At 41.4% G+C, this 21,454-nt stretch overlaps 1 protein-coding gene across 5 annotated transcripts in view; it reads right to left on the reverse strand.

Annotated features, from left to right (window-relative positions):
• Positions 1 to 14,436: 14,436 nt before the first annotated feature.
• The window catches only part of SMARCA2 (SWI/SNF related, matrix associated, actin dependent regulator of chromatin, subfamily a, member 2), a 120,085-nt gene continuing 113,067 nt past the window's right edge, over positions 14,437 to 21,454 (reverse strand). For all 5 annotated transcript variants that reach the window (XM_056323761.1, XM_056323766.1, XM_056323763.1 and 2 more), the window contains 4 exons: positions 20,760 to 20,861; positions 17,313 to 17,445; positions 16,016 to 16,158; positions 14,437 to 15,347 (listed from right to left, as the gene is read on the reverse strand). In XM_056323761.1, coding sequence (XP_056179736.1) covers positions 15,312 to 15,347; positions 16,016 to 16,158; positions 17,313 to 17,445; positions 20,760 to 20,861 — 414 coding nt within the window. In that variant the 3' untranslated portion in view covers positions 14,437 to 15,311. The remainder of the gene's footprint in view (positions 15,348 to 16,015; positions 16,159 to 17,312; positions 17,446 to 20,759; positions 20,862 to 21,454) is intronic.

Consider the following 21,454-nt stretch of genomic DNA (forward strand, 5'->3'; position numbering starts at 1 on the left):
AGCATGACCTTGGCCATCTCCCTGACCACATGGCCATGCCCTGGTCATTGCCATGGACCTGTCCTGCTGCCACCCACAGCTCCCAGCTCTCCTGCCCTTGCCCTGCTCTTCGTTTTCCCTGCCTGACAGATTGTTCCTGTGCTCAGAAACATCTGTCCTGGGAGCTTCAAATTATGCCTTGATTTCTACTTGTAATACGTCACAGTTGCATTAATTTACAAGAAGAAAAAAGTAATTGAGACGCCTGAAGTACCTGGTTATTAATGAAATGTGTTCCTTGTGCAGTATTCATTGTTTTACATAAACTTGTTTTAAGTTTGCGAATTATTTCAGTTCTTCCAACATACCAAAGCCTGGGATGTGTTTCCAGCATGCTGAGATGGCATGAAAATACTCCATTGCTACATATATGTTTACACTCAGGATCACTTATGTCATAAAATCAAGAAGCTGATGGATTGCTTAAGGAAGTATTAGTGCAAAGCATCATTCTCCCACTGAAACCCAAGAAAGCTAAATACCTAACATCCCCAAAGTTTGGGGTTTTTTTTCCTGTTTGCTTAAATTAATTTTCTTTGGTGAGAATTGCATTTTGATATAACCCAAAGATTCCTGTCAGGCTTGAGATACACTAGGACTGTAACTGTACAGAGATTCTTGGAGAAATGTTTCCTTTTCCATAGTCTACTAAAGTCTGGAGAAGAAATAGATGCATTGCTTTACCGAGGGGGTGGTCAAACCCTGGAACAGGCTTCCTAGAGAGGTGGTCAGTGCCCCAAGCCTGTCAGTGTTTAAGACACATTTGGACAATGCCTTTAACAACGTGCCTTAACTTTTGGTGATCAGGCAGTTGGGCTAGATGATTGTTGTAGGTCTATTCTATTCAACTATTCTATTCTTTTTCTTTTCTTCTTTTCTTCTTTTTTCTTCTTTTCTCTTTTCTCTTCAATGCTGTTCTGTTCTAACGACAGTGGAAAGCAATAAAACATAAACAAAACATTGAAGGTAACAACTGAGCAAACAGGCTTTTAAACTACTTTTTTAAAATTTCATTGGAGTGTTTCTAAAGCAAAAGGTAAGTATCTTTTCTAGTGTCTAGTGGTGCCACCTGTGTCTTATTTTGCATGCCCTCATGGTCATTGTCTTCATGTTTCTGGCAATTCTATAATTCTTTTGTTTTGCTGTTTTTGTTTGTTTTTTGTTGATTTGGATTTAGGGGTTTTGTTTGTTTTTTGTTTTCTGTTTGTTCCCCTCCCCCCCCCCCGCCCCCCCCCGCATGTATATTACAGAGTAAGTCAGTTTCACAGTTTTATTTCTGTTTTTTGGGGGGGCGGAAGTCTGTGTTGTATCAGAATATCTGAAGTCTGGAGTTGGAGCAGGAAAGGACTTCTGGCACTTAGGGAAGCCTGACATATTGAACCAGCATCATGCTACAACTGCCTTCTGATGCTTTGGGAGGAAAGGAGGTCAAGGAGTAAGATCAGTCAATATTCTGAGGTCTGTAAATGTTCATAGCAGCCTGAGAAGGGAAATCAAATCACATGGCATTTAGCCAACACATAAACAGAGGGAATGGAAGGAATGGATGTAAATTTGGTATCCAGAGTGGAACAGGATGATTCTGTAATGGGGTTTATACAGTAAATATTGTAATTTCCAATTATAGCAACATATATTTTTCATGTCTTTCCGTAAAGATTCTAAAAGCTGTCTTTTTCTAGTATTTTTCATACGAACTACCTTTCCCCCTATTTCTCCTATATCTTTGACATACTTCAAATCTTGGGATATTTCAGACAGGGATTTTGGGATCCAGTGGAACTCTGCTGAAGAATGAGCACTAGCAAAAGCACAGCGCTCACCTGCCTTGGGACAGAGTATGTCCCAAGCCCAAACCAAACTTAAAACCTCACTGTAGACAGTCGCCTTCCAAAGCTGTTGTATGGGCCCACAGACAACGCAGAGAAAAGACAAAAGTGAAGAATGTTATACCTAAGATTCTCTTCAAGTTAGCTGCAATTCGCTCCTCTCTGCATCAGCATTTCAGTGAGGGCCAGGCTGAGGGATGGCTTTACTGAAGTGTTTGTTCATGACCACTGTGAATCCTGATCTGCAGGTTTAGCGGTTTAACAGAAAATTGCAAGTCAGACATATAGAGATACAAATGCATAGAGATACAGGAGTACTTCTATTCCTTTCATGCCTTATACTGCTTATTCTCTTTAATGGAAGCCTATCACAGTGGGTTTTACAGAAGAACATGAATTTCAGACAAAATCTGAGTGAGCTTGACTTTTCTTTCTTTCCTCCAGAGCATTAAAAACAGTCTGCTTTCCGCTCACTGCACACTTGCAGGTAGATCCTGTAACTGCTGATAGCCCCAAAATATTTCCTATTGTGATGTGGAAATTTAGACTCTGCTTATGCTACATCGCTGTTCACATGAAAGTAGGAGCAGTCAGGTAAATGTAAATTAGAAGAAAGTATTGTTCATTAAAACCAGAAACAGGCTACTACATAGCTCAAAGGATCAATAGTAAGATCTGGCAGTTCGATTTTGGTTCAGGTTGAAGGAAATAAAAGTTGAGTTTGAATTTATTCAGACAAGAACTGCTACCGTTTGTCGTTTGCTTGACGTTCTACAAGAAATACTGACAACTTAACTCAAATTCCCTTTGGACAGGTATCCTCAGTGCAAACCTGGAGGTGACTGAGATGCACAGGACATCTGAAAAGACTCATGACTGAAGGGCACAAAGAGCAAGATATCCTTTTAGCCTGTAACAGTAGTTTATCCCATTTAGACTTGGAAATATTTTCATGAGTACCTGATCATTTACAAACAAAAAATGAAAATTCAGCTGTGTATCTCCTGCAACAAACATTTTGTTGCCATTTTGTAATAACCTCTGCAAGCATTAATACTTATATAAACAGGACTGGGGATTTCATTTAGCGTTCCTTCTACCTGTCTGTCTCCCAGCCTGGAGTCCCGCAGGCATGGGCTGCTTGACCTGCCAGTTCGAGATCCATTGCTTGAGAAGGCAAATTTCCCTGGGCTTTCCTCCCCCTGCTCCCCTGCAGCGATGAAGAAGCCCCTTGCTGGAATGGAGACACCGCATGGCCAGAGGTGGCCTTCAGAGGCTCCATGGACTAAAGCAGTTCCTCAAAGCCCTCTGTAGCCATGTCTGCAAGACCTGTCATCAGCCTGAAACTAATTTCTGTGTTACAGAGCAAGAGATGCTTCTGAGAGATCTCATGAATTACTTTATTGATCTTGAAAGTAGGTATTTTTTAAACTTCCTAAGAATTCCTCACTGAGTTTAATTTTCATTTAAAATTTTCCCTCAAGAAAGTCAAATTGGCCTTGCTAGCTAAAATCTTAAAGGCAAAATACAATCCTTTGCAAAGAAGGATCATTTAGTACACAGTCAGTGGGTTACTGCCTTTAATGCAATTGAGTCCAGCGGAAAACCTTGCCAACAACTACTGGGTGTAAAGCCTGTCAGAAGAAAGCCGATACATTTATGTCAGACAGAGTATTTCCTGGCAAAACTAGAGAGGAAAATAGGCTCACCAGTGGACATGCAAAAGTATAATACATGTGTGATCTTACTGAAAATGTTTACCCCTGCGGTGAGTGCAGTCTCCACAGAAGAATGTTCTCTGTACTTCTCTATATCACTAAAGCTAAAAAGCGTGTACTGAATTGTCATGTTTATCTTTCCAGCATTTTTCAGGACTGAATGCTGTAGTCAAGTCAAATAGGGACATCATATGGTGTACTGCCAGACCTTGCGCGCACTGAAGAGCATGCCCCCTGTGCTTGCAGTTCAACCTGGACAGACGAATAAAGGCCAGCCTAACTCAAACAGGGCTGTCATCTGATGCACCTCAGTGCTTATTACTGAAGTATATGGTAAGATTGAGGTGGGGGCTGATGGCTGGAAAGGATGACAGGAGGTTAGAAGGCATGATATGTTGGAGATGGTCTTCTGGCAAGTTCTCAGGGGACCTTTTGTTCTCTTTTTGAATGGCAAAGTGTGATGTTGCCTCATATGAATAATACTTTTCTTTGAAAAGATAGTCGTGTGAATTATGTATGGTAGATATATTTTGGAGTTTAAAATTATGGTCCTTTAATGAAGCTGTCACTGTCTGGCACTGTGTTTGTTTATCCTGTGTCTGGACAGAAATAATTCAGAGATAAGTTAAAAACCATTTTGCTGCGCAAGCTCTTTTAGTTTGAAAATAACTAGAGATCACTTTTTGCTCAATGACTCCATAGGCTGAGCAGCCCCAGGGAGACCACTCAACGGGCATCAGGCAGGTGAGGTGGCTGGAGGTGAAAGACACGCCATTACACAGTGTAGGGGGCTGCCTTTGTTACGTTGTAGGATTAATGTCTGTGATTCACTTTACCTATCTAATATTGCTCTGGTTGATCCCACAGAGCTACATGAAAGGAGGTTACAGCAGCAAGTGGAGAGGAAAGCAGCAATGTGGACATCTGCAGGGAGAATACCATGAACTCTTGGAAAGCGGTGAGAAAGCCAGCCACCACTGCCTGTTACCAGAGAGGTAATGGGATTGCTTCCCAAGGTCAGAAATATTATCAGGCAGATGCTAGTCCATTAAAAGAAGCAGTCTGAAGGAAGAAAGCAGCTCTCTGTGATCAGAGGAACAGAGGCCCAGGCAGAACAGGCAGCAAAGCTACTTGCTGAATTCAGCAGCGATGTCACAGATAGGGATGAGGTGCTTGTGCTCACCTGAGCTCTGAGAGGTGATGAGCTGCCCACTCACACAGCTGGGCCTACCAAAAGTTTGCCTCCTTTATTAACCCCTGTGCACCATCCAGGGAAACATGTTCACCTAGAAGAGGTGCTTTGAATCCACTTCAGGAACTGTAGCAGCCATGTCTCTCAGGTGCTAACTTGCAATAGGACCTGGCACATCTGGAAAAGCAGATGACAGAATAACTGCATGGCACCTCCTAAGAAAAAACATGCCACTTGAGGGCTTATGAAAAATAAACTCAAGCTTCTTCCTTTAACCTACAGCTTGGTGGCTGTGTCTCATGTTGGCTGAACCCAGCATTTATGTTCTGGGAACCAGAAGGAGGCTTTGAAGTGAGTTTGAGTGACATAGGAGAAACATACAGTAATAACCTTTTCAATTTGTTTACTCCTAAGCAGAAATAATCAACTCGCCAGAAATAGGGCATGCAAGCCTTTTTTTTTTTTTAACCTGTCCATCTCAGGGAAATCATCACCCTCATGTACCTAGATTCTGGTATGGGCTCTGCTACACAGTGTCTCTGTACCTTCCAGATTCTCAAGAAGTAGTGAAAAATTTGATTAATGATGCAGGGTAAATGATTTTCCTATAAGCACATCGAGATTTAGATTTTGTCACACAGAAACAGTAGAATATAAGGACCCATGAAGAAATGGCACAAAAAGTTACATCCAGTGGTGCAGCAATGGAAGTTGGTTTAATAAGGGTTTCCAAAGCAGAAGTAAAATGTTCTTATTTTGGTAAGATTGCCTCTTATGTAGTTTAAATTAATTGTGAAGTTTTAAATACCTATTTTAATTACTGCTTCTAAGAATTTAAGTGCACTGACATTGAATACTTACCATCTTTTGTGCATCTGCAGAATGTCAGACATGCTCAGCTTCCCTGCTTTGTTCCTTGACCTTAAGAACTGCTCAAAGAAACTTCAAGAACTGCAGAAGCACTGGCATGTCCCTAGCGTTGCACCAGCAGGCAACAGCACTAATAGCAACAAGGCGTCCCAATCTCTGAAAATAAGAAGCCCTAAGTGAATAGTCAGACAACGCCTTTTTCCACCTTCTTCTCTGTTCCATTTCACATTAGAAGGACGGAGGAGTTGGGAAGTAAAGCTGCACAATGAAGCAGTAATTGCTTCAAGTTTGTAAGGCATCCAAGTGCCTGTAAAATTGATTTCAATGGAAGGTGATGGACAGAAGAGCAGCTATGCTGGAAGCCCAAAGGGAGTATGCACATAATAGATACTACTACAGTAAAATGGGATATAAACAATAATGCAAATAACACAAGTGGATATAAATTCACCTTCACCAGAAACTATGGCTGTTTCAGAGAAAGAAAATTACTTTTGGCATATAGATATTTCTCTTTCATTTGCAGTGAATTTATGTCAGTATTGGGGTCTTCTCTGTATTTTTGTCTCCATCTCCCGGTGTGAGAATAGCTTATGTAACGGTTGTATTCACAGGTGGCAGATGACACAATACATAGCTTAAAACTGTCAATCTCATCAGAAGTGGTAAATGTAATGAAGCATCAGTATATGTCACCACGGCAATGGATTGTGCATGAAAATATGACACTGAATACAAAGCACAAACTCAGGAAGCAGCTGCCCAAGATGGAAGTTGTCATGAAAATGGTCCTTGTCTCAGGTACAGTTTCCAATGCAAATCTTCCGGTCACTTCAAAAAAGGAAGGACTTCATATTGCAGTTATTTGTTGCGATTCAGCCTTTGAAAGCAACTTGGCATATTGTGGGAAGAAAAACACAAGCTGTCATCATCTAATTGGAGAAGAATTTTGCTTTTACTATGTCTGCTGTGGTCATAAAAATAAGGAAGAAGTAAAATATCATGCAGCTTGGAATACAAGCCCCTTATAACAGAGGCAGAGGAATAAAACTATTTTACCTCAGAGTCAGATCAAGGCAGAGAGTTCAACATGTTCTTCAACACACCCATTTCACTGTGTGAACGTAGAGTCAGAAGTATGGTAAACATTGCCACTTTCACAACACTCTCAAGTAAAGCAAATGGAGAGAGGACTAGTGTCTGGAGAGCAGGTGTCCTCCACATGAGAAAGAAGTGGAGATACAGCCTGCACCAACCTTCTCTCATTTGAGGAGAGGGTGAGCTGTTAAGGGGAAATAATGGAGTGGTGCTGCAACTTCCAGTTAACTTCTGTTTCATGTCATGTTTAAATAGTTGTTGGATAAAATCATTGACTTTCCCCACACAGAACAAGAAGGGCTGCATCTGGATAATCCTTCATGGCATTTTTGGTTTTTATTTTAATTAACAAAGTTACCCCAAGCATAAACATGTCCCTTGATGTTTAAGCACTTAAAATTTACAACTGCACAGTCCCAAAGCACAAAGTTCTGTTCCCACTGAATGGGATGTCCAGTTTCAATAAAGCAGAACTAAGTAAATGCTGGCTGGTAACTTCTTTCACATCCTCTGCATATTTTCTGTCTCATCTACCTTCTATCCTTTGTTCAGCGCAGCACGATTAGGGGTGAGGGACTCCTAGAACAACATACAATTCTACTGCAAAGGGGTCAAAACTGTGTATCATTCACCTCTTTGCCTGTCCTGAACTTACTTCCCCTTCTTCCTTATGGTCAACACACACACATAACTACTTTTGCTAGCCTCTTTTGTGAACCTACAGAACTTGATTTACAGTCATGTTTCAGCTTACAGTTCAAGTCCCTATTCAGAACTGAAAATGGATTCTTTTGTGGGAATTTTAAAATATTTCAGAGGTTTTTCAGGGGGGAAACTATGACACTAGTCTAAATACCCCTTTATAAAAAATTCTGATTTTGTTTTTAACATGTTATGGCCTGTTTTATAGACCAGACAATATGTTCAGTAAACCCTGTTGTGCAAGCATTTTTGTTTTTAATGAAAAAGTGACAGTAGATTGTACATTATTAATAGAGCCATTAAGGCCTTCCTTGGATGGTTGTCAGGACTGAGCATGTACCAACAACTTCATAAGGGCACACTATTCTGAGGCTTACTGCTGCATCAGCTGTGCCTTTGTTTTACAGTACACAGAAGCTGTGGCAGTATTTGTCATGACACACCCTGCCATGTCTGCCTCAACAATCACTGAACAGCCAGCTTTATTCATGAACTGAGTGAGTGAAGAGTATGCTTCCAGGGCCAGAGAGGTGGCGGTGAAACACCCTGACACTTCTGTTCAAAAAGCATTATACATGACAAGGAAAATAGAAAGACGTGTGGGTCTGAAAACAGCCAGCGCACTACTTTGCATTAAGGATCAGACAAATTTAAGCAGGAAGCCATTTATATTAATGAATATAAGGGTCTGCATTTTCTTTGTTTCTTCCAGGAGGTGTGTCAGGGGCACAGAAGGAATATTAATAGCATCTGAAAGGCATAAATGCTGTTAAATGTTATTCATCTGGCCAACTTACACTGCTGCCAACTTCCCAGAAGAAGCGGATGCAAGAAGAAAACCTGCCGCTATTTACTTCGCTTTGCTTATCTTTCCCAGTGCTCAGGCTACACCGTTTCAAATTTACTAGACAATTTTCTGAAATTAAGGTAGGAAATGAGTTAATTTCGCTCAATATTGATTGTAGCATTGCGCTTTTGTGTATTGTCCAAAAGGTATTCCAAGTGCTTTGCATGTCAATTTGTACTAGAAGGGAATCCTGTATAAGAGAAAGTGTGCTTCCACCTTTAACATGGATTTGTACATACCTTCAAAAAGGATTTCCTCCTCTTTTTTTGTAAAGATTTTGGAAGCTTACATGTGACAATTTACCCAGAACCTTTTTCTTCATATAGTGATGTGCTGAGATTACCAGACAAAAAAAATCTTGAAAAATACGGTAAAATAATACAGAGCAAGATAACAATTAGAAAACTACTCTGCGCAGAAACTAATTCAAATCCTAAGCAGAATAACAGGACCAATGGTAGCAGAGGCATAGGCATGAATTCACAGTCATAAATCAATTTTAATCTAACGATAAAAATAATTGCATTTTTTCTCAAAAGTCAGAGGGGAAATTGAAAGTATTTTGATATTACTTAAACCTGATAAAACAAAAATTGCTGCTAAGAATTCGAATGTGTTTCTTCATGCAAACATACTCTCATATGGTTTATACCTATTTATTAAAAAAAAAAAGAAGTTACTTTCATTTTTAATAGACACATTGGTCTTTGTAGTTAATACTTTTTCTCCAGCTGAACACTCATCTGTAAATAATGAGTTCTTGAAAAATAAATCAAACTGGGTCACTGGAAAGTCATGAGGCACTCTGGGGATGGGTAACATCATACTGTGCCTTTTACACCTAAGTTGCCTGTTTAAATCCAGTATAGGCCAGCAGCGACTGAAGCCTACTGCCAGATGTTTCTTGTCTGGCATAATGGGTTGGTAGACTTGTTTGCAGTGAAAAAATAACATTTACATATGGACTTGTGAAACTGTCACTAAAGAGAGAATGGTTTCTGCAAACCAAACTATGCTGTATCACAGAATCACAGAATGACTGAGGCTGGCAGGTACCACTGCAAGTCATCTGCTCCACCCCCCTGCTCAAGCAGGGCCACCCAGAGCCAGTTGCTCAGGACCATGTCCAGATGGCTTTTGAGTATCTCCAAGGCAGGAGGCTCCACAACCTCTCTGGGCAGCCTGTGTCAGGGCTCAGTCACCCTTACAGTGAAAGCGTTTCCTGATGCTCAGAGGGAACCTCCTGTGTTTCATTTTGTGCCCATTGCCTCTGGTCCTGTCACTGGGCACCACTGAGAAAAGCCTGGCTCTGCCTTCTTTGCATTCTCTCTTCAGATGCTAATTTGCATCAATAAGGTGCCTTTGAGCCTTCTCTCATTGAGGCTGAACAGTCCCAGCTCTCTCACCCTCCTTTCGTATGTCTTATATTCCAGTCCTTTAACCATTTTAGCAGCCCTCTGCTGGACATGCTCCAGTACGTCTGTTTCTCTTCTACCAGACAAAGCACTCCAGATGTATCTCGCTAGTGCTGAGTAGAGGGGAATGATCACCTCCTTGGACCTGCTGGCAATGCTCCTCCTAATGCAGTCCAGGATATTGTTAACCTTCTTTGCCACAAGGGTGCATTTTTGGTTCAAGTTCAACTTGGTGTCCATCAGGACAACCAGGTTACTTTCTGCAAAGCTGCTTCAATGTGCCCCTCAGAGATCTGTGGTATCTCTCTGAAATACAGGGTCTGACATTCAGACGGGGCATTCACTGGGAAAGAAATGTTTGAAATTGCTAAAACTAAGCAAAGCTGACTTAACTCAGTGCAGAGCTAATACACACAAATGGACACAAGACAATTTTATAAATAGCTTTTCAACTGAGCTAGAAAAATCTGAAGCAGTTAACATGCTCCAAGGCAGTACAAAGAGATATGATGTAGACACTTACTGAGAACCACACCGTTCAGATAACAAAGAAATGTTCTGTTTACAAATCAGCTCCTAGGTTTGCACATTTTTTACTCAATGTGTTCAAATCAAAGTTTTGATTTTCCAGAGTAGCAACATTAACTGTAAATATGTAGTTTAAAAGTTTACACTACCACATCTTAGTGCATCACAACCCTGATACCTCAAGGTAATACTTAAATAAATTGACTTATAGGTTGGCTGACTGACTGCATAACTATCGACTCTGCTTCAGTCTCCACTCTCCTGCATTACAACCAGGAACTGGAATGAAGCTTTGGCAGCCATAGACAGGTCTATAGTCTCCATGCAAGGTCTGTGTGGAGAACCTGTACCAGCAGCACGCCACAGTTACCGCAAAAAGAAACACTGGGTGCTTGTAGTGGGTGATTCTGTTAAGGGGCACTGAGGCACCCACTTACTGGCCTGACAAGGAAGCACATGAGGTATGCTGCCTTCTAGGAGCTTAGATCCAAGGTGTTGCTGAGAGCATACCACAACTTGTCAAGAGCACAGACTGCTGTCCTCTGCTACTCTTTGACGTGGGTACAAATGACACCATAAGCCAGAACCTGGGCAGAATCAAGGAAGACTATAAAACTCCAGGGATGCAAGTAGCAATAGACATATAATGAATATGAACTTCTGGCTTCATGGCTGGTGCTATCGTGAGGGCTCTGGTTTCTATGACAGTGGGACATTCTTTGACTATAGCATGTTAGGGATGGATGGAATCAATCTCTCTAGAAACACGTATGGGAATCTCAGGCAGTAGGCTGGCCAGCTTGATGAGGTGGGCTTTATACTGAAGGACCTGGTGTCCAATGTGGCAATGCTCACGCCATCACATCCAACTGTGGAATAAGCGGTCCCAACCACAGCAGCAATATTTGTGCCTTAGCTGTCTCCCACGATGAGTGCCAGGTGGCCAGCCACCTCAATGGTGCGTGTGGCTGTGGTGGATCCTCTTGCACCCCTCCTGGGCAACAGGCGTGCTTGATGACCTCTCTGAAATGCCTGTACACCAATGCACGCAGCATGGGGAATAAACAGAAAGAATGAGAGATCTGTGTGTGGTCACAGGGCCATGACCCCATTGCGATTACAGAGGCATGGTGGGATAGCTCGCATGACTGCAATGCTGTCATGGATGGCTGTGTGCTTTTCAGGAAAGACAGGCCAGCAACATGAGATGGAATTGCAACTGGAATCTATCAAGTTCTCCCTAGGGGTGGATGCAGAACAGGTCAAGAGCTTATGAGTAAAGATTAAGGGGCAGGCCAACATGGGGGACACTGTTGTGGGTGTTTATTACAGGCCACCTGATCAGGAAGAAGTCGTCGATGAAGCTGCCTACAGACAACTGGAGGTAGCCTCAGGGCCTGTGATGTCCCTGGTTCTCATAGGGTACTTCAACCACCCTGATATCTGTTGGAAAGGCAACACAGCCAGGCACACGGTCTAGGAGGTTCCTGCAGAGCACTGATGATAACCTTTTGATGTAAGTGGTGCAGGAACAAATGAGGCTATGTGTGCTCCTAGATCTTCTGTTCACAAAGAAGTGCTGGTTGGGGATGTGATGGCTGGGACCAGCCTTGGCTGCAGTGACTGTGAGATGGTGGAGTTCAGGATCCTGCATGGAGGAAGCAGGGCAACAAGTAGGACGGCAACTCTGGACTTCAGAAGAGTTAACTTTGAGCTCTTCAAGGACATGCTTGGAGGAATTCCTTAGGTCTTGGCCCTAGAAGGTAAGGGAGGTCCAAGACAGCTGGTGAATGTTCAAGCATCACTTCCTCCAAGCTCAAGATCGGTGCATCCCTATGAGTAAGAAATCAAGCAAAGGGGGCAGGAGACTTGCATGGATGAGCAAGGAGCTTCTGGCAAACCTCAAATGGAAGAAGGAAGCTTACGGGATGTGGAGAAATGGACAGGCCACTTGGGAGGAATAGAGCGATGTTGTCAGAACATGCAGGAAGGCAACAAGAAAGTCTAAGGTCTGTTTGGAATTAGATCTGGTAAGGGAGGTCAAGGACAACAAGAAGGGTATCTTCAAGTACATTAGTAGGAGAAGGATGACTAGGGAAAATGTGGGCCCACTGCTGGATGAGGTGGGTGCCCTGGTGATGAAGAGCACAGAGAACACTGAATTACTGAATGCTGCCTTTCACCACCAAGGCCGGCCCTCCAGTTTCCCAGACCCTGGAGGCAAGAGAGGAAGTCTGGAGAAAGGAAGACTCCCTTGGTCAAGAAGGATGACGTTAGAAATCACTTAAGCAAACCTGACATCCACAAATCCATGGGCCCTGACGGGTTGCAGCCCCAAGCGCTGAAGGAGCTGGCAGATGTTATTGCTAAGCCACTCTCCATCATCTTTGAAAGGCCATGAAGAACAGGAGAGGTGCCTGAGGACTGGAGGAAAGCCAATGTCACTCCAGTCTTCAAAAAGGGCCAGAAAGGGGGCCCAGGAAACTACAGGCCAGTCAGTCTCACCTTCATCCCTGGAAAGGTGATGGAACACATCCTCCAGGAGGTCATCTCTAACATGTGAAGGAAAAGGAGGCTATCAGGAGTAGTCAGCATGGATTCACCAAGGGGAAGTCATGCCTGACCAACCTGATACCCTTCTGTGATGGAGTGACTGGCTGGGCAGGCGAGGGGAGAGCAGTGGATGTAGCTACCTTGACCTCAGCAAGGCTTCTGACACTGTCTCCCACAACAGCCTCCCAGGTAAGCTCAGGAGTGTGGGTCAGGTGAGCGGACAGAGAGGTGGATTGAGAACTGGCTGGACGGCAGAGCCCGGGGGGCTGTGATCAGCGGCGCAGAGCCTGGCTGGAGGCTGAGGCCAGCGCTGTGCCCGGGGTCAGTGCTGCTCCAGTCCTGTTCAACTCGCTCATCAGGGACCTGGACGCAGGCACAGAGTGCACCCTCAGCCAGTTTGCTGATGACACTAAACTGGGAGCAGTGGCTGATACCCCAGCAGGCTGCGCTGCCATTCAGCAGGGCCGGGACAGGCTGGGGAGCTGGGTGGAGAGGAACCTAATGAAGTTCAACAAGGGCAAGTGTAGGGTCCTGCACCTGGGGAGGAACAACCTCATGCATCAGCACAGGCTGGGGGTTAACTGGCTGAAAGGCAGCTCTGTGGAGAAGGGCCTGGGAGTGCTGGTGGACAGCAAGTTGCCCATGAACCAGCAGTGTGTCCCTGTGGGCAAGAAAGCTGCTGCTATCATCCCGGGCGTGCATTAGGAGCCTGGCCAGCAGGTCCAGGAAGCTGATCCTCCCGCTCTGCTCTGCCCTCGTGAGGCCACATCTGGAGTCCAGTTCTGGTCTCCCCAGTTCAAGAGAGACAGGGAACTACTGGAGAGGGCCCAGCGGTATGCTGCAAGGATGATGAGGGGAGTGGAGTGTCTCCCTGATGAGGAAAGGCTGAGACAGCTGGGCCTCTTTAGCCTGGAGCAGAGAAGACTGAGAGGGGACCTTATCAGTGTCTACAAATATCTTCAGGGTGAGTGTCCAGAGGATGGGGCCAGGCTCTTTTCAGTAGTGCCAAGCAATAGGATAAGGGGCAATGGCCACAAACTGAAACACAAAAAGTGAATATGAGGAAGAACTTGTTTACTTTGAATGTGACAGAGCGCTGCAACAGGCTGCCCAGAGAGGCTGTGGAGTCTCCTCTGGAGACATTAAAAACCTGCCTTGGTGCAACTCTGTGCAACCTGCTCTAGGAAAATCTGCTTTAGCAGGGAGGTTGGACTAGATGATCCCCTTGCAACTCTGACCATTCTATGTGATTCACGCCCACTGAGGCCTATGGACACATATTTCCTGAAAGAAAGAGAAATGTTTATTTTATTGCTTAATCACTTCAATTGTTATTAGGTAACGAACTGTACTTTTACTCCAAGGTATTATTTTGCTACTTCATTTTTATTATTCTTATTTTAACATTTTTTTAAACTTATTTTAACATATTTTAACATTTCAGATCTTCTTCATCTCTGAAGATACTTCTGTGGTATTTGAATGAGTTTTTATTTTACATTCAGGACAGACTACAGTGGACCTCTCTACAGGAGCCATTCCTGCCCTTCTGTCCCTACTGTGAAAAGATTTTTGTGAAACTCATAAAACAAGGCCATATCTATTGAGCTATATTATCTCTTTATTATGAAAGACCAACACCACATTCTTCAAAATTACTGGAATTTTATTTGCCTCAGGCTTATGATTTGCAACCAAAGACATTGTGCAAAGAAAGCAAAGATTAAGTACACTTTAGGGAAAAGGTGATAATCACACTGGTAACATAGAAGATCAGTCTCATGAAAGAAGCCATCCATTACACTATATAGATTGCAATATTCAATAGCATTTTTTTAACCCAACTTTTTTAATAGAGGAAAAAAAATTTAAGCCAAAGTTTACTGTAGACATAAATTTGATACAATTCAAAAAGCATTTTTTCTGAAGATCATCAAGCGTAAAGTGGAAAACTGTATATGGGACAAGGTGAATGAAGGCTAACTACTGTACATTTATAAGCTATTAAACAAAGTTGCATATGTACCACAGTGTAAAAAACTAGTACAGAACAAATAAAAACTTTGAAAACTGCCTGATGAAAAATAAAATAACCAGTGGCTTTTAATGGCTTCTCCTGGTTATCAATGCTACAAAAGACTTGTTTTTTTGCCTTTCTGATGCCACTGAAAAATATCGTGTCAAATGATAAAACCAGGCACAATCAAACCATTACCGAGTTACAACCAGGCCATAGAAATATACTATCAACCCACATTTTCCATCAAAAGCTTTTTTATGCTGTTGTTTTGTTTTTAAATCTTTTGAGGCCTGTTTGGTCACAATATGTTACATTTTTTCCTTTTTTACACCATGATATCATACGTTTGTCTGGCACTATCCTAAAGCTAATTTATAGAGAATGAGAATACAGAAACAATCCAAGGTCTATTTGACAAAATGAATTCACTGGGTGTAAGTAGGAGAAGGGAGAAGAGAAGGGGAAGGGGTCAGTTCTGCCAAGAAAATAAACCCTACGGATCACTCATCATCACTTCCGCTTGCTTCCGACTGGTCCTAGAGGTAAGAGACACAAGACAAGTCAGAAATTCTTTGCCAGCTATGCTGTGGAATTTGTTAAAGAAGGGGGAAAAAAAAAGAAAGTAAAAGGAAGAAAGGTGACAAACTGAAAAATGAAGATAACCTTTAGAAAGGTATTATGTTATCGAATACTTGTCTTTCATGACAATTCACTTAATTGCTGTAGACTTCTTTAGAGAAGGAAAGACACGGAGTCAGGAAGCACCAGACTCTTCCTTCTACCCAGACATAACTGGGAAAAGATCTGTTTTCATTTGTTGCACTAGTAGAAGCATCCACCAAAAAACACCCAAAACAACCCCAAACCAAAAAAACCCCACATACACCCAAAAAACCCCCAAGCTAAGACGTTTTCATCTGTGGACAAAAGCAAACAGGCCATGAGATTTCAGTGTTCAATGAAATCAGGAACAGCTCCAAAAATAAGCTCCAAACTTCTTAGACTTCTTGTCTTTCAGCACTGGAACCAGATCTCATAAGCACACCCAGTTACAATTAACACCCCCTCCCAATTCTCTCAAGATGATCAATGCAGATTAAAAATATGCTGAAGCATGAATAGTTGAGAATTCTGACAGCAAGCAGGACAGGGTAGAGACGCAATCACTGCAACCACTTCCACAGTCTCAGTGAACAAAACTTACATTTTCATCTTGATCCTCATCACTATCATCATCACTCACGACAGGCTTGGCTTTTGCTCGGCTTTGCCTCTTCTTGCCTTTTCCTTTCTCCCGACTTTTTTCATCCTTCTTATTTAGCTTGATTTTGACTTTAACTGATTTTGCTGCAAAATTTTTAACAGCATATATGAACATAACTTTCACTTACCAACTTTTAAATCCTGTCTCTGTTCACAGAAATTCACCCCTGGTAGCAGCCTGAAAAGATACTACCCTCTGTCCTTTATTGGGACTGTGAAACAATGAAGCAGAGGTATTTGCTTTTATTTCTCTACTTCTTCATAGTTATAAGAATAATTTGTATTAAACTATAAAGAATAACTTTAAGTTGACCATACGCATCTGTTTCTCATTCTTGGAAAACAAGGTGTCTACAGGTAGCATACTGTCCTGTGAGAAGATGCACATCTAAAAATAACTTTCTTCCTTGCACAGATATGTTTATCTTTTGTACAAACAGAGTTCTTTTATTTTAAACCACAGAAATGCTAGGTGGAGGTGACTGCAAACTTTGAGTTGACATCTTTCTGAAGAACATGTTAAACTCCTGATTCCAGAATATCCACTCATTTCCAAATGAACTGCTGAAGTTGCATGCTTTGCACACCCACCTGACATACTTGTAAGAGTAGCTTAGGGCCAAGTACTACAGTTTCTGTAACCTGGCAGATGGGGCAGCTGGAGAGTAAGGACATACTGGGTGGCAGAAAGTGGAATGAAGGGATTCCTCCTCTTCCACTGTATCATGTTTCCAACTCTGCAGGGACTGAATGAGTGTCACCTCCTGCTTCTGAAACAATCAGGAATTCCACTTAGTCCTTCTTACACTGAAGAACATTTGTAACATCTTCTGGTTCTTAACCAGGTCATGAGTTTTACATGTCACACCATGCCTGCAGGTTGACCACCCATGGATAAACACTATCTCCAACCTTTCCAGGCACCGCTATTTACAAATAACATGAATGGCACTAGAAGGGCTTATAAACACTTGTGGACAGTCAGATCTGCTTCCACAAAGCACCTCTGTGGTGTGTTTCTTGCTTAAAAATGGTCTACTAAACTTGAAGAAGTATAGCCAGAACATACAGACAAAAGACTTAAACTAAACGTTAACACCAAAAGTAGCAAACTTAGTAAGAAGTTACTTTCACTAATGTAAACCAGAACCTTAGAATCAGTCTCCATGCAGAAACTATAAAACCTCCCCTTCTATCCCAAGATGTACTTTCTTTTTGGTATTTAGCAGGGGACTCACATTCTGATTCTGATTCTTCTTCTTCATCATCCTCTTCATCATCATTGCTTTCATCCTCGCTTTCTTCTTCTTTGGCAATCTTCTGTCGTGCACTTTTGAACACAGACTGAAGAACAATGGAATCCTCATAGATCTACAGTATGAACACAAACCTATGTCAGAACTGTAAGGTCAAGCAATATCTAAAATTCCAAGCATAGACCTTAATTTCCAGTGCAAACCCAGAGTATACAGGCTTTTCAAATACTGAGCAACCACGCTTGCTGCCTGAATTTTTCATGCTCTAGTTTGTCAATAGTAAGTCACAAAAATACAATTCATAATATATAAGGGTGTTTTTCTTATTATTTTCACTACCACAGGAACTACTGTGTATTTTCATTAGATCATAACAGCCTTAAAAAAACCTGTCAAAGCAACAAACTTCAGCAGTTAGCACCTTAATTAAAAAATGGGTTATAGTCTAGCAGTACAGTTGCTAATGACAAATGCCTAACCCTCATGTTAATTATCCTTAGTTTTTTCTGAAATATAAAGTGGTTACAAGGAAAATAATTTATCCTAAGCAGCTTATCCCTTCCTCTCAGGTCTAAAAAGACTGAAGAGTGTGGGGGCTGGGAGGTGAGGGGGAATCAGTGCTTGTTCTAAACTCAGCACCTGTTCTCAAACATTCCATAGCTTGCTGAGTATCTTGGGTACATCTGATTTTCTCTTTAACCTCAATCATGAGGGGACTCCCAAGAGTATGAGGACTACGTTTGGCTTGTAACACATTTCTCAGGCTAACAGAGTAAAAATCTTGTTAGTCTTGCTGAGCATCTGGTCCTTTGTGATCATAACATGAACTTTTCAAATCGCTGAGGTGGCATGGAGGATAAAAGCCTCAGAACAGAAAGTCTGTCTCTCCCTGAAAACCCCTCATAAGGTTCCAGCTCAGATGGAACTGCTTTGCTCCAAGGAAAAGCAGCATGCATCATACTAACAGAACAAACATGTAGAATTTACTTCAAGTCACTGTGTACTTAAACAACTGCCTGAATTAGCCTTTTGGTTTTGGGTGCACACACAAATAATTAGTTTACTGAAGTAAACTGGCACCTCAGAGCAAAGGTGGACCTGAACTGTTCTTTGTAATAAAAAACGGAGAACTGCTGCAGAAGTACCCCACAATTCACTGGAAATCAAAATGAATGGCATGAAAATTTACCAGAAAGAAACCTAAAAAAATAAAATATTCTTACATACAAGTTATTTGGGCTTCATGCTATAAAAAGTAATACTAACTCTGGTAATTAATGTTGTGTCCTGATTTTAGCTGGGGTACAGTTTACCTTTTTCTTCATAGCTGGTACAATGCTCTGTGTTTGATTTAATATGAGAATAAGGTTAACACACTAATGTTTTAGTTGTTGCTAAGTAGTGCTTACACTGAATCAAAGACTTTAAGTTTCCCCTGTTCTGCCAGTGAACAGGGGCACAAGAAATTTGGAGGCAGCAGAACCAGGACAGCTGACCCAAACTGGCCAAAGGGATATTCCATACCATAAAGCATGATGCTCGGTATACAAGCTGGGGGGAGCTGACCAGGAGAGGCCAACTGGTGATTGGGGACTGGCTGGGTCAGTAGGTGGGGAGCAATTGTATTGTGCATCACTTAGGTTTTTTTGGTTTTTCTTTTGGGTTTTATTCCTCTCTTTCTCTTTCTACTTTTCCTTATGATTATGATTATTATTTCAATTATTAAATTGTTCTTACCTCAGCCCACCATTTTTCCCTTTTTCCCAGTTTTCCTCCCCATTCCACTGAGGGACAGGGGGTAGCGCATGAGCAGCTGTGTGGCACTTAGTTGACAGCTGGGGTTAAACCACAACATGCTGGTATATTGGAATAGAAAATAGCACTGTGGTAGTCTAACACAGGTCGGGTTATTTCCAAACAGAGCAGCGATATGTACTGAACACTGCTGCCCAAACTGGATTATTCCCGTCAGTTCTACCACCTCTGCTAACAAGAGACCAGTTTCCCATTATCGACTTAAGTCATTTTGATGAGAATAATTTCATTATCTTTCCCATTTAGCTACTGATTTTTCTTTGCCTCTTTTTACCTCCTTTACCAATTCCTACCATTTTCTGAAGTCTCAGTGATACTTTTTGGTATTAGCTTTCCTTCACTTTTTTTTGTTGCATTTCTTATTCTTAGATATTTATAGCTGTTTTATTGCTATGTTACTAAGCAGTAAACTGGCAACTTACATTTGGACATGTAACAAAATTTTGCCCCACACCTCCTACCATCATTAATTTTCTTATTAAAATATATTTTTTTAGCTCATTTATTTATAGTTTGTTTCCATTAAATGGCAGACAATAAAAATACTGCACGTACATAGTATGGAAAACATATTATATCTCTATATAGTGAAAAAAATCACAAATTTATGAGCTGCATTCAACAATCCTGCATAATTGATTACAGCTCAATTTAATTTTTAATTCTAAAATTTTAATATAAAATCCTTAGTTTAACTAAGAGTCATCAGTAATGTTTAGGAATTTGAAGGATGTATTACTATTGGCAGCATAAGCCTTCAGCTTACTTTTACTTCTTCTAGCATTCTTTTTTTCCTCTTGCACATTACAGGAGTTGCCTTCATGTTTTCTGTTTCAATTTGATATTGTGTTTGCATGACACCACTTGCACCTCATCTATAAAAATCATCACCCATGACTATGCTTCACTGTATTCTAAGACAACTTTCTTATCTGTCATCCAGCTTTTGTAGTCTTTCCTTCTGTGTAGGTGTCCTGTTCTGAATTCACAGCACTGAGGACATTCATGTGTGTAAAACATCTGTTTGAGATGAGAGATTTTGCCTTCTAAACCTAAGACTCATATGGGATTTACTATTACTGTCTCTTAAAATGGACACTGATGTTTGACATTAAAAAAATAATAAATAAATTACCAGAGGGTTCAGAGAGTATTAAACGTCATACAGAAAGATTTACTGCTGGACAAACCTTGAATTTGTATCTTCCATTAGCAGAACCGAAGAGTTCACTACAAAGTATTTTCCCAACATCCCATCCTAAGCTGTACTGTTACATCTGCTCCTTCTGTTGTTCACTGTAGTAAACCCAGGCTGGTGTATCACTCTACATGCACTCCCTTTTACCATAGATTCAAAGTCTTACAGTAGCACTAAGCTACACACAGATCAGAAAAAAACCACCTGATCTCAGAATCAGAGTAAAAACCAATTTCTCTGTGTGCACACACTGCAGCTGTGTCCAGTGAATTCTGGATGATTCTAATAACTTAGGCATTTTTCTCTAGCCCAAGTAACAATGCAAACACAGGGTTTATACCATAATATAATAATCCACAAGCACTGAAAACATTAGGAAGGGGAAACCTGTATGTTTAACTCAAAGTGGTTCAGACCTGTGATCCCTCCAAATTGAATGTCTGCGCATTGTGACACAGCAACATGACATCTTTCTCCAAGTCTCCAAGACTCCGATACTTATGGTTGCGAATTCTTTCCTGTTGCATTTGTTGAGGAAATGAAGAGAAGTATGGATGGACAGTGGTGCAGAAAGAAAAACAGCAGACAGGACACTGAATTAATATTTCAGTTCAACACTTTAAAAGCTTTCTCTAAAAATTTCACCTAAGCACCTGTTTAAAAGAAGCAAAGTCTTAAAACATATTATTATTACTCAAAAAAGTACACCATGATAATAGAATAAAAATTAAGCAATTGCTGTGTGAACTGGTAAAGACAAAAGTAACAGAAATGGAACTCTTTACCAAAAGAGTTCCAGTTTCTTCTTTTTACCACAGAAACAAAGTAAGCCATGACATGAATCAAAGTCATAGGGTTATGACATCATCTGACATGCAACAAGCTGCCTAAACCTCATCTGCCAAAACTGTGTTTGGATCTGACCTGGCTGCTTCAAGATGTGATGCTAGTTTAGGGATGAATATACTCCCCTAGAGCCATTAAACACTGCAAACACTATGTTTTTACCAAAGATGTGCTTCAGATTCACAATTAAGTCTTTTGCAAAAAGACAGTGAGATGTAGTCTCTGAAAGCGTCATTCATGTCACACTGTTAACATTTTTATTTGA

Source organism: Falco biarmicus, chromosome Z (assembly GCF_023638135.1).
Source record: "Falco biarmicus isolate bFalBia1 chromosome Z, bFalBia1.pri, whole genome shotgun sequence".
Classification (NCBI taxonomy): domain Eukaryota; kingdom Metazoa; phylum Chordata; class Aves; order Falconiformes; family Falconidae; genus Falco; species Falco biarmicus.